The sequence below is a fragment of the Poecilia latipinna genome, unplaced genomic scaffold (genome assembly GCF_001443285.1).
Source record: "Poecilia latipinna isolate Pla-1442-1.1 unplaced genomic scaffold, P_latipinna-1.0 Scaffold8, whole genome shotgun sequence".
NCBI lineage: Eukaryota > Metazoa > Chordata > Actinopteri > Cyprinodontiformes > Poeciliidae > Poecilia > Poecilia latipinna.
In genome coordinates this window covers 1,175,686-1,192,435 of record NW_015112624.1, presented here as the reverse complement: position 1 = coordinate 1,192,435, position 16,750 = coordinate 1,175,686, and the positions used below count along the sequence as shown (strand labels likewise).

The 16,750-nt window shown below is 42.3% G+C and overlaps 1 protein-coding gene and 1 long non-coding RNA gene across 2 annotated transcripts; one reads left to right on the top strand and one right to left on the bottom strand.

Annotated features, from left to right (window-relative positions):
* Positions 1 to 745: 745 nt before the first annotated feature.
* rflna (refilin A) lies at positions 746 to 12,837 on the bottom strand. The gene is made up of 4 exons (XM_015028572.1): positions 12,606 to 12,837; positions 12,156 to 12,520; positions 3,832 to 3,941; positions 746 to 3,751 (listed from the first exon to the last, which is right to left on the bottom strand). Exons 2-4 carry the CDS (start codon positions 12,372 to 12,374, stop codon positions 3,418 to 3,420), a joined length of 663 nt encoding a protein of 220 aa, XP_014884058.1. The 5' UTR covers positions 12,375 to 12,520; positions 12,606 to 12,837; the 3' UTR covers positions 746 to 3,417.
* On the top strand, positions 3,953 to 7,834 carry LOC106945130 (uncharacterized). The gene is made up of 2 exons (XR_001424487.1): positions 3,953 to 7,283; positions 7,363 to 7,834. It is a non-coding gene; the product is annotated as an uncharacterized LOC106945130 (long non-coding RNA).
* Positions 12,838 to 16,750: the final 3,913 nt, after the last annotated feature.

Genomic DNA, 16,750 nt, shown 5'->3' with positions numbered 1-16,750 from the left:
CCGTCATTTCATTGCACCATTTTCTCCCACACCTTTGTATGCTAGCTGATGTCTTAAGATGTTGCCATTATGTCCACATAAAGTTGAGTGCTGATGCTGCCACTCAAAGTTCCTAGTTAAGATCAAATAAGGCCAGAAGAGCATCTGGTACATCAAAAATCAAGAAGGTGAACAAATGCTAAATATGTACTTAAACCAAAACAACAAATAAAATTGTTATAATGTATTAAGTAGATTATGTCATTCTTTAGGAAATTTGAACTGTTTTTGTTTTGTGAAACCAGAGAATCGTGCTTTCTGATCTTCCTCGCCACTCCACCAGGGGGCGCCTCAGTCCTGTTTAACTGGCACGATGATGTGAGCGTCTGTGGAGAGAGACCCGAGGCGCTGGTCCAAAACTCTGCGCCACTGCTCTGCTGCATGAGCTGCTGTTTTAGTTGCAGTCTGATATTAATGCCTGTGCACTCGGTACCACTGGCACCTCGATATACAGACTCTGGGTCCACACTTCTGAAGGGTGGAGAACCCCACGATTGTGGAAAATCAACGTGAATCAACAAAATATTCCTTACAGCTAAAATATGTTACTATTCTGTATTAACTTGCTGAACTGATATAAGTTATTTATTTATTTGGGGTGAAACTGATAGGTTAGGAGCTCATCAGTTTTTAGAACGTCTTGCTTAAAAGCTAAAAAAAAAAAAAAAGAACTCCACGTTTCAAAAACAAATACTCAAACAGCTGGAACCGTTTGGGAATCGGCTTGTTTTTTTTTATTATTCATTAAGGTTATACATCTTCTTAAATAATACCTCTCATTGGAACTGGAACAATGATTGACGTACAAAAATATAAAGAGAATTATGAAGTGCCTTGATGCCACATATACAATAGGACAATATTTTACAGTATCAAATGTTATGTCAAGTGTTAGACAAAAAAAAAAAGAAAATTATCACACATAAAACCACCAAGGTATTAAATATAAGATCTGTCGGCTTTCTTCCATCAGAACCAAACGTCTCACAGACCGTCAACTCAAGGCAAACTCAAACCTCCCAGGAACTTCTGGCTTGGTAGGAAAAAACCAAAAAGCTCAGTGAGAACTATTTCCCTTTTCTTACATATTCATTCTTTGCAAATATTTCTTCTTTCTCAGCTCTTTCTATCTACATACTGTTGTCCCCTCAGTGCCATCCGTCTCACTGCACTGCCTCAGCGTTACGTCCTGTTGGTCTGCCTCCACTCTGACCCGGAGGTTCCCTCAAACTAGGCATGGGCCAGGACGTTAAAATGTGGTGCTACCATGGCGACAGCACCCAGATTTATATGCTAATTTCCCAAATGATGATGTGTGAACACAAGTGATCTGTGCCAGTCCTTTGTTTCCACACCCAAGTTTCCAAGCAGCCAAACTTGTCTTTTTTTTTCTTTTCTTTTTGACCTTCTTTCAGGCAGCTGTGTGGCAGTGTGCAGCACCTTCTGGTAGCTACAGCACTTTCTCTGGCATCTCATGCCCACTTCAAATAATAATAATCCTGCAAAAACAACAAAAAAGACAAACTCTAAACCTCACCAGAAAAGAGGAATACATATTTGTAATAAAACACCACGGGAAATTTGAGGTAAAGTCTGAATAGTTGTCCTATTCAGCAACCTGAAATATATATATATATTTGAGACGCACATAAGGAGCAGAGAAACCCCTAATTTCTTCACTAGGGAGATCTCATGTGGTTTCATGGCTCTGCTTTGGACACACTGGATGTGGAGACAAAAACTACGTACACACACTGGATCAGAAATGGCTCCACACCGATAATTTCATGGAATATAAAATAAGATTTGCAAGTAATATTAGTTTTAACATCCAATTAAGTTCTTTCTGGTTTCAAAAACCTCAACATTTATTTTGCACATTACATCAGGGAGTTTTTACATATATGTAAATGATTGTCTTGAATGTATTTAACTCTCTTGGTGCCTTTATTTAGCATACTCTCAGACTAGCTGGTCCTGAAGAACGAAGCTAACAGCAACATTGTCCCGACTGCGTTGGGTGGTTCTTCACGTGACGAGGCTCGTTGGCGGCGGTCCGTTACCAGTGATCTTCCTGTATGAAACATGTACTGAGCAGAGAACATGTTCAGGTCAGGGTAACTATACGGCACAAAAATAAAGCAGAGTCAAGATCACTAAATTAGCGTTTAAGTTTAAATTTAGTGTTATTACTAAAGATGAGTCACGTTCCATTCAGATCTGTTTTCCACAGGAAGCTTATTGGTGTTGCACTTCCACCGACCGAACAGTCATTGATGTAAATAAGCGCCCGATTCAGACGTGACATGATTTAAATAGTTTATAAATGAGCTTTTGCATTGGCCACTATGATCTGTTGTTAAATTTGTTTTAAAATGGAAGAAATTAGCTTTGGTCTCAGCTCCTCTCAAACTAGCTGCTAGCCTCTGTGCCCAACTGTTCTGGATTCATACTAAATAAATTTGCTCCCTTGTCTTTAGTTTTTATTTCCTGTGTGAAATAAGCTCACCTTTCCTAAATGGCCCTTCCCTCCACTTTTCCCTTAAGTTCAGACAATGTAGTCTTACAGCCACACAGTCCCAAGTAATTCTAGTTTCTACATTTTAATAAATAAAACTAAGTCAGCCTAATTTCTGTGACCACCGTTTTCATCGCAGCCCTTCAGCGCCAACAAGATATGATCCTGTCTACCAAGTTCAAAATAGTAAGCTGAGTTGGTGATTATCTGGCGTGGGTTTCAGATCACCGTGTGCTCGGGTCCTCAGTTTCACCTCGGCTGACGAGAAGAGATGCTGCTCAGAGTCGCTTGTGGAGTTTTTGGTCTCCAGCGTATGGAGTTACTCAAAGGAAATAAACTATTTTTGGTCCACTTTTCAGACGCAGCACAGAAATTCCCCACCACTACGCCAGGTCCTCTGAGGGAACTGCGACATGTAGAAAACAAGTGCAATAGAGCCATATTCAGAACACTTTGCATCGGTATGACTGGGTAAAAATCCACAGTACGTGTCGATAATTTTTTTTCCCCTTTTCTCTATATACAGACACCAGGAATCTGAAAGTTACCGTCACCAAGGCTCCAGTCCCACCAGAAGGGGGAGCACGGGCCCTGAGCTTGTTAGCTCTCTTGTTAAATAAGACATTAGTCACTGCAGGGCAGCTGCAGAGCACCAACAGCCCTATTCAAGAAAATCAAAAATAGTCTGACTCCCAGATTAAGAGCGGGGGTTTAAAACTCCAGGCACTTCTCTTTCGGTGTGGATCTGTCCAAATTCCTTATCGTGAGAAAAACACACTATTTTTTTTTTGTTTTTTTTTTTTTAAAAAAGGTAAAAGTTCAAATGAAGTATGAAGTCCCCTTGATGGCGCCATGTAGCCCTACAGGTCCTCTGTGTAGATGACGCAGGGGCTCGTGTCCTCGCTGGACTCCAGCTGCACCGTGGACACGAACCAGCGGCGGGCGCCCGTGGGGTTGTAGTTGAGGGTGGTGCGGTAAGTGTTCTTGGCGTGTTTTGGGTAGATGATGGTGGTGCTCTGGTAGCTGACGGGCTTCTGCCGCGGCTCCAGGTACACCTGCGTCTTGTAGCTTCTCCAAGTGCAGTTCTGCACCACCACCACCGTCTCGCTGAAGGAAGTGGGCATGGGAACCGGGGCGCACACCACCCGGTCTCGGTAGTGCTTGTCGGAGTCGTACTTGACCGCAGACGTGCACCTGAAAGGGAGAGGGGGGAGCGTTTAGGAACGTGTCGGCGGTTTGGTGAGCGAGAGAGAACCGACTGCATGATGACTGACTTGATTTCCTGCTCCGGTTTGGTGTTGACCTCGATGCTCTCTCCGTAGAACACCGGGTGCATGCGAGACTTCGGGTCTGTTCCTGCACAGTTCAGCAGGAGGTAGGGCAGCTGTGGGAAGTGGGAAAAAAAATAAAATATGACTCACTTTCTCACAGCTCCATGTAAGACCTGTTGAACTACTTTTTATGTAGAAATTCTTGTAAAACAAAAAAAGAAAGAAGAAAAATGCAGCCTTTTTGATGGGTTTCAACACAGTGAACTACCCAGGTTAACAACCCCGTTGGCCCCACCCCCACTCCGCAAACACTCCCAGGGGAGAACTGTCATAGCACTCATCCAGCAAGTTTGCCCTTATTATAATTTCAAGCTAATATTTCTTCCTTTTAAACACCACAAAAACTTTTATTCTGCCAGCAGGTGGCAGTAGCGTTAGCAGTCTCCAAACTGATCAAATTTTCTGTTATACTCCCACGTTTTAAAGACTTTCAATGAGGTCCCAGAGATGATTACTGGGTTACTCAAAGTACTGCCCATCCCAAACCTGTTTCTGGAAGGAAGCCCGGTACGTTGTTTTTAATATGCTTTTAAGAAAGGTGAATTCAGTTGGTTGTAAAATCTCTCCAGTTTTAAACTTGGGAGCAACTTCAAACTTGTGTTCACGATTCCTTTCTTTTAAATCAGCATGAGTTCTTTGGATTACATGATGTATTTACTGCATATCATCATTTTTCTTAAACATTGGCCTAAGTGATATCTCCCACCCCCCCCTCCCAAAATAAAATGACTTTCTTGCCTAAATTGTCTTCTGGCAAAAATGTACTTTGGCCATTATTTTAGTAAGGTGATTATATTCAGGGTGTTCGTTCATTGATTTGTGTTATTTTCCCAGTTTTCCTTTAATTGCACTTTAATGTTTAAAATAGCACATTTGAACCTCAAATTTAATCTCTAACATATATGCATTGGCATATGTGCTATTTTGAAAAGTACCAATCCATCCAGCACCAAGACTGGGACAAAAATCTTCATATCTGTCCCTGGATGGATTTGCAAACTTTGATCTGACTTTCTGTGAGACTACTGGAGCAATAACCTCTTCCTCTCTGCGTGACATTTCAGTCCATGTTTATATATTTGCTTAAACAAAACATTTAACTCAAGTGTTAAATGAGAGAGGCTCGCAGAGCATCATCATCTGGGCTCCCCCAGTTTGTTTGAAGGCATAGTAATCTTTTTTTTTCCTGTAAACTTCTGACTTTGAAGAAAGTAATTAAATAGTAAAAAAAAAAAGTTCCATCTCTCAATATTCTGATATATCAAATTGTGATAATGTTGGTAATTTTACCTGACCTAAATCAGATAAAGTTTACTAATATCAGACAGAGAGAAAACAAAATGTTATGTTTCTTATTACAGTGTATGCAAATATCTGGATTCCTCCACAGATGTACATAGCATGACTTTAACTGTAATAATTATTGCCATATTTCATATTACCAGCAGAAGGAATAATCGATGCTTTTCTGTTTGAAACACAAGCGATTGGTGTTTGGTATTGATATTTCTTACCATCGTGAAACCCGGCCGTTATTACTGAAGGTAACACTTTGAGAATTTCAAACTAGCCTTTGCCTAATATAAAATTAGAGGAAAAAATGTCAAGAAAAGTAAGAGAGCGTGTTTGTGGTGCCGCTCGGAGCCCAGTGGAGTGAAGGAAACGGGTAATGAGGTGATAGAGAAGTGACACAGCAAAGATCAGCAGGGAAGGTCAACGCTAAAGTTTAAAACAACAACCGCACCAGCGGTGGAGACGCCGCGCGCTGCTCCGTCTCACTTTGCTCATTCGCTTGGAGATTATTTTTCTGTTTTCTTAACCTGGCCTTCCTTTAATGGCTGCTCTGGCTGCCTCTAATGATTTTAATGACAGACTGATCGGACGTCACTTCAAAAAAGTAGATCAAAATGACGGCCTTTACATAAATCTTATTAGCTGTAAATAGTTAAATACAATCAGAACTTAAGTTTGAGGTGGAGTAAAGTATTGAAGATGTCTTTATTGGATCACTGAGTCTTTAAACACACACACACACACACACAAAAAGCAACAGACTGAAAAAAATTAGGAAGTTCCAGGGTTTTTTTTTTTTTTTCATTTCAGATTCAACAATCTGAGAACAGACACTCTTTTTAAGATTTATTTTCAATCCACTTGCTGCAAAGAAAGCAGGGAAGGCTTCTGTTAGAAGGGTTGTGTTTAACGTCAGTCAAACTGTCCACATGCAGCTCAGCGTGCGGCTTAACCTGTCACCCTCTCTGCTCCTAGTTACACCCAGTGGGGAACATTTGAAGAAACCACAAAATTACAATGTAAACTGTGTGGATTTCTCTAGAATTTCATGTAGGGCTAACAGGCAGACAGGAAACCAGATGAATGCTAGCTGCATCGCTACCGGACAGATAAAGGTAGCAGCAGATTTTATCAGACTGTGGTCAAGAACCAATTCCACAGATCCAAACATGTTCATATATTTTGAACCTCAAATTTAATCCTAACAGATATAAATTAGATTGTACTTTATTCTGATTTTGCTTTTGCTCCAGAGGTCAAAAATATTGGACCTTACTTCTTTGCAAAATAGCTCAAGCTCAGTCAGATTGGGAGGAAAGTGTCTGTGTGCATCGATTTCCATGTCTTTGCACAGACTCTCAGTTAAAGCTGCACAATATATTGTGAGTATCGCGGTATCAGTGTCTGCAATACGCACATCACAAAGGACTACTTGGAGTGCGATGCTATTTTTAATAGTTCTTAAGTACGACGCAGATGACATTGCTAAAAATGCTGAAGGTCACATAAAGTAGGCAGCAAAAATTAGAAAGAGACGAAAGCATAAAACAGGCGTGTTTCACACCTGATATCGCCATGGCAACAATATTTACCAATATTATCGCCTTTGCGATTTTTTTTTCCTGATGTCCTGCAGCCCTACTCTCTACTGGATTTAGGTCTGGGCTTTGACTGGACCAGAGGTGGGTGACATGGATTTTAGTGTGACATTTTGTGGTACTATTGTGATCATGATAAAGATTATGATAAAATCCTTTATTACTTGTTTTTTAAGTAACAGTTTGGCTGTTACTTAAGAAGAAATCAAAAATAACATTTACGATCATGATGTCTGTTTTAGTTTTCATCTTATTTACCATCAACAACTGAAATTTGTCAGGACGACAACAAATCAGCAATTATTATTATAAATTCTTCACGGTAAATGACAAAATGTATAAAATCTTTTTCAGTCAGTTCTCCCACCTGAGCTTTACGTCTCTGCAGCTCCACCAGAGTCACCACTGACCTTTGGCCTGCTCTCCTGATGAAAGCGCTCCCTGCCCAGCTTGTCCCATCAGGTGAACGTTTTGCAGCTGTACCGTTCTCTTGCTCTTTTCGAGGTGATTGATCGAACACTGTTCCACACCAAAGCTGGGTACATTGTTTTATAACCTAACCCTGTCATAAATTTCTCCTCAGCTTTTCTGCCTGACCTGTCTGCTTTGTGACGCCATTTGAACCGTCAGAACAGCTCCATTTATGCAGAGATTAAATCACACAAAGGAGGAGCACCCTGTTTACTGCTGAGGAGACTCCTAAAGGCGACCGGCTACACTGGGTTTTATTTAGGGGTAGCACCGCAAAGGGAGGTGAATACTAATCTCAACAGAATACCTTAATCTTTGTGGTTGTAATTTGAAGTGGGAACACGAAGAGGTTAAAGGGGAAAATTTTGCGAGCTACCGTAAGACTGCAGGTGAGGTCACGACAACAAATTTTGCTGGACGATAAATTGTCCTGGACGTTATTGCGATAAACGATAAATATTGTTTTGAGACGAGAAATTATATATTAATGCAAGAACACATTGTTAAAGATCAATAAACGTTAAATTCTAGTGAACATTGAAGACTTGAACTGGAAGACATTTTAAATATCCAAAATAAATAAACAAGATACAGAAACAACAAATAAAATTAATTATAAAGTCTCTGTAAACAAAATTGTCCTTCAAAAACAAGGGGCTAGTTGAGACCAAAGCATCAGACTGAAGACTTTTAACATCCAGTTTTTGGTAGAAGAAGAGAAAAGAGAACGAAACAGCAAATCATGGAAAAGGAAATTATTAACCTCGTTTCAATTTATTGTGCGATTAATCGGTGTATTGCTTATTGCGACAAGTAAGAGTCAAGTATTTCTCTGACACTGTCCCACATCGTAGGTACAAGTGCTCTGGTTGGTGGAGATCTGCCTCTCTGCAGCTCTCGGGTTACACACACAGGAGGCCGTCACATGCCGTGGCCTGGCCGCGCATGCCGCCAGAAGAGACGAGCAAGAGCAGGCCAAGGGCGACAGCGCTCCCTCTCTGAGCTGCAATGCAGCTGCTGGACTCGCCGCCGAGGCCCGAATGAAGCGAGTCGACAGGCGGCTCGTTTTCTGCCGTGACCTGAACACACTGTACGGGTGTGTGCGATCGGCTTTCCCTCTGCCGCTGCCTGCGGCACGCACGAGCACGAGCACGAGCAGAGGGGCCTTCCGGTGCGGCCGTTTCTCCGCAGAGATTTCTGGCAAAGCAAACACTGGTGAAAGGAGGGCAGTCACCTCTAAAGGCAGTGTGTCACCTCAACAAAAGCAGAAACCCCGCCTGGAAGCCCAGAAGAAATGGTCTGCAGCTGAGCAGTCCACAGTTCACACAATGCACAATGCACAATGCAGAGTCGGCCGCTGAGGGCGGAGCGGCGCCAAGCAAAACACAGATTTCCAGCTGCCGGCTGTTCTTTACAGCAAAAGCCTCTGACTTTACATCCTGTGTTTGCTCTGAATTTGATGGAAGTGCGTGAAACTATTTAGGAGCAGTAATGAAACTCGACGCGAGCTCAGGGCTCTCCTTCGGCCTGGAGCGAAACTCAGAGCAGTGCTGCTTCCACACCGTCTGGAAAAGGCTGCAGTCTGATTTCAGCAGTTTTTGGAGAAGAATGGAGAAGGGAAACAGGAATTTGGAAAATTGTTTATATTTCCAGGTTTTGTTCCTGATCCTCCTCTCTAAATGTTCTCTCCTTCCTTCCTTTCTTGTGTCATTTGTTCTTTCTATGTGCCATTACTTCTTTCCTTCCCTGTGTTTTTCCTCCAACCTTTCTCCTACTTCCATGCTTTTCTTCTTCTTCCCTTAATTCTGTCCATCTTTGCATCATTCCTTCCTTGAGCCCTTCCATCCTTTGCTTCTATTGTTTTGTAAAGTTTTCCTTAGTTTTTCTTAGACATTCCTTTCTTCCTTCCTTCCTCCCTCAAACTTTGTCTTGCCTCCCTTCTTTCCTTCCTTCCTTCTTTTCCTATGCATCTTCCTTTTGTCTTTCCTTTTTCTTTCCTAACATGGGTCCTACAGCCTTCTCATTCTGTGGTCTTCCTTCCTTCTTTCTTTTCTTGCTTCATTCCATCCTTGTGACTTTCCTTCCTGCCTTTCTCACTACCTTCCTTCCTCCCTGCCTACTATAGAAATATCTTCCATAAACTCATAGTGAACTTTATTATGTTTTATGCAAAATCAACATAACTGACTGAGAAGTCTAGAAATATCTGGAATCTCTGCAGTAAAAGGTGTTGATCTGGCTTAAAGTTGACCAGATCATCACACATCGTCTATGCATCTGAAGTTATGAACATCTTTTTGTGGAAAAACAGAAAGCTGTTTGGCATCTACACATATTGACCGTCAGCCAGGTTAGTAAACAGACGGGCTGTCTGAACATTCATTCGTCTTTAGAAGCTGGAGGTCATCAAACACTTATGCAACAGGCTGCTGCTGCTCTGACAAACCCCCTGCACCCCAAAATAGAGCTGGTGGGGGAGGAAGGGGATTGTTCTTCTGCGGCATGTGAAAACAACACAAAAACACACCAGGAAATGTGTGTGTGTGTGTGTGTGTGTGTGTGTGTGTGTGTGTGTGTGTGTGTGTGTGTGTGTGTGTGTGTGTGCTCACAAAGGGAGCCAAGTCCAGTAGAGGCTGACATTTGGAAGAGCCGGACTGATCCGAGTTTCCAGAGGATTCAGAGTTTCCTCTCAGGCTCCAGCAGACGGACGCTCCGCTGCAGAAACTCTGCTTTTCTGTTGCCTCCTTCACACAGTTCAGCCGTCACCTGGACCTGCGCAGGCATGTTCCGGGAGGCTTCGGGAACCGGGAGTGACCTGCATTAGACTTTCCCTCACCATCCGCCCCGAGGGGTGGCGTGTGACACACGGGTCACTGCGGGATGCCTCGTTAAAATTCATTCTCGTTCACTTTGGAAAACGAGAAAACGTTTGCAGTTGCCATTAATCAAATCCTGTCATTTCTATTTGGTGGGGGAGACAGAGGGCTGGAGAGGGCGACCGTCCTCAGCTGAATAAGTGCTTCAACATGCACCGACTCTGTGGATAATTGATAGCAAACATCTCTGGGAGAATAACGTCGATTTGTGCACGTGAATGTCTGCTGGTGCAGAGAGCGTCAGCAACATTCAGAGGATTAGAAGTACAAACCAAATGCAGCGTCTTTTTGCTTTTCTGAAGCATTGCTGGCTGATCGCAGAGCCAAATGAGTAGAAGTTGTTTACTTCCAAATAAGGCGTGTCTGGAGCGTTATAATATCAGATGATTAGAGCATGTTTGGTAACTTTGATTTCGCTCATGAGATTCAAATGATTACACTAATCAATAATATAATTTCCTCATAATGTTTCTGCATGGCATAAAGCTACAACATGACCCAAATTCCTGTTACTCACATAACAGAAACTCAACTTATTTTTGCAACAACTGGGAAATGATTATCATATCTTAACTAAAGAAACAATGTTTGACAGAAATTGTCAAAAAATGTTATAATATCGATACCAAGTCAGTATCGGTATTGGATTGATAATAGCATGGTAACATCGATACTTTAGTTTCAGACTTTGCGGTTCAGTTTCTCAACACCACCTCAAAAAAAATAATATATATTTTTTTATTTTCTCTCAAAAGATCATTTATTTTCCACTTTGCTTATTGAGGAAAAGATGCACACAAATCTGTTCAGTTCAATTGTTTCTGTTTATCTTGTTCAAACATTACTAACATATTTTGTAGATGCCTGTAAGCTTTGTTCAAATTCTGTCCTCAGTTTCAACAAAATAATTCAAAGAGAAAACCACAAAAACACCCACATGTCAGAAGTCTGATGATATCTCAAACTTAAAAAGTATCAGTATCTGTATCGGTATCAGCAATACTGGCTCTGTTCTGGTATCCTTTCAAAACGAAAATATGCAGCACACCTCTACGACGTTGTGCTGCATGCATGCATGTTATTCATTTCTTTCACTCTTAGCTAAATTTCTCTCTGTAACAGACTTCTCTGAGCCAGATGAGCAGCAACAGGTAGGGGAGGGGTTCTCTCAAATTCTCTGGTCTCTCGTTAAAAGAACCATAAACTTTAGGAAGGATATGATTAAAAATTGGAAGCTGTAATTTCCTGCAACTATTTTTTATTATTATTATTATTATTATTATTATTATTATTATTATTATTATTATTTTTATTTTTCTACTTAATGACGTCAAAGAGGACGAACAAATCATTTCTGGTTAAACGGATCAGTCAGAATAAGCCTGGAAATGTTAAAGGAGGTGCATGCTACTTCTCTTCAAACAGGTTGGGGAGGTCCAGATCTGTTTTACAAGCAATTAGCCTGTAGGAACAGGTTTCAACAGAAATCTCCTGAGGGGTTTGTGTACAGATGCAGGAGAGCACAAGGCCCACTGATTGCATCTGATTCATCAGAAAATCCCAAGCAAAAATCTCTAGTAATCACTGGTCAGTGTTAAACTCACTTTCAGTTCAGCTGGAGCTTTATGTCAGTCTGCTACGAAATAATAAAAGTAAAAAAAAGCCATGAAAGTCTCATCTGGAGGGGACACCTTGGAGGCCCCGGACCCCATGTCCCTGATGCCTCCTAATGAGGGGCCGGTGGCATCTCCACCGTGAGAGCCAGATCAGAGGTTTGCAACTGAGGAATTCAGAGAGAGAGAGAGAGAGAGAGAGCTTCCAGATGTGAGAGAGGGAACTGATTTGAACGTCTGTTTCTGCTCAAACGCTAAAATCCTCTCACATTTTCACTTTGTCCCCCGTCAGACCTGTCATTATCATCATTATCATGAAGTAAATCACAGTAAAATTGCATTTAGGTGTCTGTAAAATAATAATAAAAAAGTAATAATAACCAGCTCACAGATGAGACAGTAGAGAGGTTTCTTACCAGCTTGCCCTCTCTGCTCTCCTTTCTGTAACATCCATGATTGCTGTCGACGGGCGTCGCGCAGCCGCCGGAGCGCGACTCGATCAGAGCCGGAGACAGCGAGCAGAAGGGCGGACTGGGACTGGGGGGCAAGCCCGAGTCCGGACTGTCGAGCAGCCCTTCACGGTTCTTTCCTTTGAGGCTCTCATCCATCGCTTGTAAATGTAGGTGCCCCACCATTTCTGGGACAGCAGAGTTGGAAAAAGCCCCTAGACAAAGTCGACCTGCAGGTTTCTTCTTTTTCTTCTTCTTCTTTTATTGCGAAAATCTCCCCCAAACTGGCGCGCTGAGAAGAAATAATCCCTTGTAACTTCTGAATAAGGTTTCTGCATGAAGAAAGTGAGATTCAAACATCAGAGATTCAACCAGTTATTACACTGCATTTATTTCTCTTCAAATTATAGCGCCTACCTGCGCGTCGAGAATGCTCGAGTTTAATCCAGACAAATATTCCAAATTTTGGAAAATAAACCAGGAGACGTAATTTTAATGTCGCTTTTCTTCATTTAAAAAAAGAGAAACTCTCTAGAAGAAGAAAAAAATCCAAGCGTGAGTCTGGCATCGATCTGGATGAGCTCCTCTCCTTCGCTCCGCACTGATTTAGTGTTTCTGCGGACTGTGTGCTCTCAGGAGGAGAGCTCCCTCTTGATCAGCCTGCCAGAGTCTCTCTCTCTCTCTCTCTCTCTCTCTCTCTCTCTCTCTCTCTCTCTCGTACCTGGATCCAGTCCAGCCCCTCATGATCTGGATCAGTTCCACGCACCACCGACAGGGGCGAGCGCGTCTCCCGCTGTGCAGTTTGGAGGCTGTAAACAAATGAACCAGGTGGCTGTTGGTTAGCTACCACCTTTATAGTTATTAGCCTACATTTTTAATTTATGCAATATCTATCTATCTATCTATCTATCTATCTATCTATCTATCTATCTATCTATCTATCTATCTATCTATCTATCTATCTATCTATCTATCTATCAGCTATGTATATCAGTAGATCTAGTCAGGCTGTTTGATTTCTTTTTTTCATTTTTCTTAATTAAAAATAAACTTTGATAAACGTGTCAGCAAAAGACAAAATAAAAGATCTAACACACAGAGCTACAGAGTTTCTTACCATGAATGAGATTACACTTAATTGTATGGCTTCTTCTACTGGACTTTTCCTTCCACTCAACTTTCCCCTAACGTGCCTGGATGCAGTTTTTTGTGAACACACGAGCTTCACCAGGGTTTCTGTGTCAGACAACCGTTGAGTCAGGACTTTGTGTTTATATAAGCATGATAGCATTGTATGAAAAACTGTATGTGTATGCGTTCCTACAAAATAAATTCTTCTAGGAAATCAAAAATGAACAGGATAAATGCATAAAACATGTCACTGTGTTCAGCGCATCTGTATCATATAGAAGTGTATCATTCCAATACAAATGAACTTTCCAAATATTCTCTGTTTTATGAAGATGCACCTGTGCAAATTTGGATCCTCTGCAAGTGGATTAACATGAGACTCATGTTCTTTAGCACTCAAACTCATTTCAAGCCTGGATTTAAAAACTCACTGTAGCATCATCAAAGAATTAAAATGTGGCCAATACATTCAGAACATACATTCAGAATATAGAATATACATTCTATATTCAGAACATCTGATATAGAAAGTTTTCTTATTTGCTTATAATCGAATCGCACCTCCTTCAAAAAGGCCGCACAAAAACAGAAGTGGCGATTATTACTGGACATTTATTTTATTTTCTCTGTATTAAGTCAATAAGGGGAAGGTTAAGAAGTTCCTCTAGTGTGTGTGCATGTGTGTGTGTCTGACTCTGCAGACTGGTGTATTTCAGGACTGGGTGGAGATGGGTGGGAACGCTTCATCCACCAGTAACCAAATAGGTTGTGCTGCACACCACTCAGAAAATCACACACGCTCACACACACACACACCTACACACACATACACACACACGCACACACACGCAGGCAGGGCAGTGAAAACAGAGCTGAGCAGACAGAAATCACCAGGGTTTCTACGGGACAAAGATCTCAACCTTTTGTCGCAGGTTTACTCCCACTTGTACCTGCTGGTGCTCTTCCTCGCTGCTGCCGCCGCTCTAAAGCAGAACAAACATGAAAGGCAGCATAGAAGCAGCTGACTGAGCTTTTTGATGGTCTACCAGCTCTCCATGGTGATCACCACGACCTTTCAGGGAGATCAGTGTGTGATGCTTCCTCCAGCGTCCTGTATAAACTACGACCTCTTTGTTTGTCTGTGTGTTGTCTGGGTTGTGCGTGTGCTTAATGGCATCCTTCATAAGCATGTGCAGCTGCAATCATGTTTGGAGGGAAATGTTTTGCCTCCTCTGCGCCGGCGACTGGGAGCCCTCAGCAGGAAGCAGCACAGCGAGGTTTTTACTGCCGTTCCCTGCGAGTCAGGTGTGTGTTTGTGTCATCGGCTCCATCTTAAACAGGCCATCATGTCGATCCTCAGGCATTTGGAGGATTGTGCTGGGATCTGGTACAGATTAGCCTCGGCACACTCGAGCGTGCTTTTTGTGGGAGAAAGCGTGTTTGCGAGCACGTCTAAGCTGCAGATGAAGAAGTCGGGGAAACCTCAGGAAGAGGCTGTAGTGACTCTGCTGGGTTTGGATTCAGTGTTACATGAACGTTAGTCTCTTCACACTGCTGTGGACGGATGGAACCAAAGCTATGGTTCTGAACTACCTCTGGTTCTTGGGGGGTAGAAACGTGTTGTTAATCTTTCCAAAATGAATAATAGCAACCTAACATACTGGAAAAGTGCTGGAGAACAATGAACCAGGAACAAATTATGGTGATGCTCCATTTAGGTCTAAAGTTAGAACTTATATATACCAAAGCTTTTATCTATACAAACTAAAGCCTTTGTTCACCAACATTTGAAAAAAAAAAAAAGTCATCTTGTGTCCCCTAAGTTGAAACATTACTAAGAGTGACTGTATTTTTTTAAATTAACTTTTGCTTCAAGACTTCACTGTAATGAGGTGACTTGTAACAACGAAGCTTTTGATGTGTTTGCTTATTGAATGTTACACCAAGAAGGAGTCAGCTTAATGGGTCACAGGCAAGAAAAAAAAAGGTATTCGCTGTGACAGAGCCTGCTCAATGTTTTCTCCATGTGCCTTCATTCATCAGGCAGCTGGATTACTCTCTGAAAGGCCGCGATCAATCATTTTTCAGGATAACAGCCTGGATATCTGTTTTGTACTTCTCATTCCTCCAGTTAAAAGTTCCTCAGACCCGTGACCTTTCCGCCGCGACTGCCAAACCCGCTGCATTTTTGAGCAGGCACCTTTTAGCGTTTTTGCGGGAGATGATTGAGGAGCTTTGCAATCAGACTTCTTCAGTCGAGGGTTTCAGATCCCAGGAGAGATCGGGACGGAGACAGAGTCGAGGGGAGGACAGCCAAGTTGTCTGCTGATGAATCATTGTGCGGCGCTCCATCATCCTTTCCCGTCTCAGAGCTGTCCTGCCTGCACACACACACAGACAGAACCAGGATCGACGCAAAAAGAAAAGGAACCCGTCCTATTATTTGATCTCCTAGACATTTCACTTTTTAAAACGTGTCACAGTGACATAAAAACGCCTGACTCGTGGTTCCTGTTCTGCTGCGACGCTGCTGGGGCCGGGTGGCAGGTCACAGGTGACCAGGCCTATTTGCTTGCCACAGCTGAAAAACGGACGTGCGCTGGAATCGGTCCTCGGTTTTTCACGTCCACATTTTTGAAGTGCAGTCCACATTCTTTCTGGAGGCGTGTTGCTCTCGGCGCACGTAGGCGTGCGCACCTGCTGTCTGGAAAAGTTCTTATTGTAAACAAACCACAAAGAGGCCCGTCCTGGCAGGACAGTTGTTTTGATCTGCCGGGGAACGTCACTGTGGTTTCCACACACACTCGCTCGCTAAGCCAGGAGTCCTCCCCATCTCATATAGGTGTCCGTCCTCCGTGCTGTTTTCACACAATGTACTCATAAAAAACAAGCTGCACTCCTGTTTTACTGAGCTAAAAGGTTGCTCAGTAGAAGAGGAACCTTTAGCGACTTGGTGGTCGGGGGCGGCAAATTTCAAATATGCCATCCAGATCTCAGCCTTGAATCCTCACATCTGTGGGGTTTCGGTAACATCTGGTTTTATTGTTTTTTAGATGCTTCCCAAATGGAGAAGACAGTCCACACCATGTTGCTTTCTCAGTCACCGTCAAGGTTTCTCTCCCTTAGTCGGTTGTGATCTAAAGGTTGATCCATCACAACGTCACAAGTCATTAGGATCATTAGAAATATTTTCAACGGCACTGTTCAATTCAATCCAAATCAGTTAGCTTAATGCATAATCAGCTATAGTCAATGCTCAGTGGGCCTCTGCTTATTCACGGCTCAGTGTTCGTGGATTCACCTGTGATTTTTCTGTGGAACGTGACTCCAAATTATTTGCAGAGACTTTGACTATTTTCAGATTTTATTTTGTAGAAGATATCTAGAGCATTCAAAAGAAAATTCCAAAGATTAGGAAGCGGAAATGCCTT

Bases quoted from the DNA above. Each gene is read 5' to 3' on its own strand.
- rflna (XM_015028572.1), bottom strand. From the start codon at position 12,374: ATGGTGGGGCACCTACATTTACAAGCGATGGATGAGAGCCTCAAAGGA. The intron at 3,942-12,155 runs GTAAGAAACCTC...CACTTCCCACAG, and splicing joins AGAGCAGAGAGGGCAAGCTG to CTGCCCTACCTCCTGCTGAA. The intron at 3,752-3,831 runs GTCAGTCATCAT...TCTCCCTTTCAG, and splicing joins AAACCGGAGCAGGAAATCAA to GTGCACGTCTGCGGTCAAGT.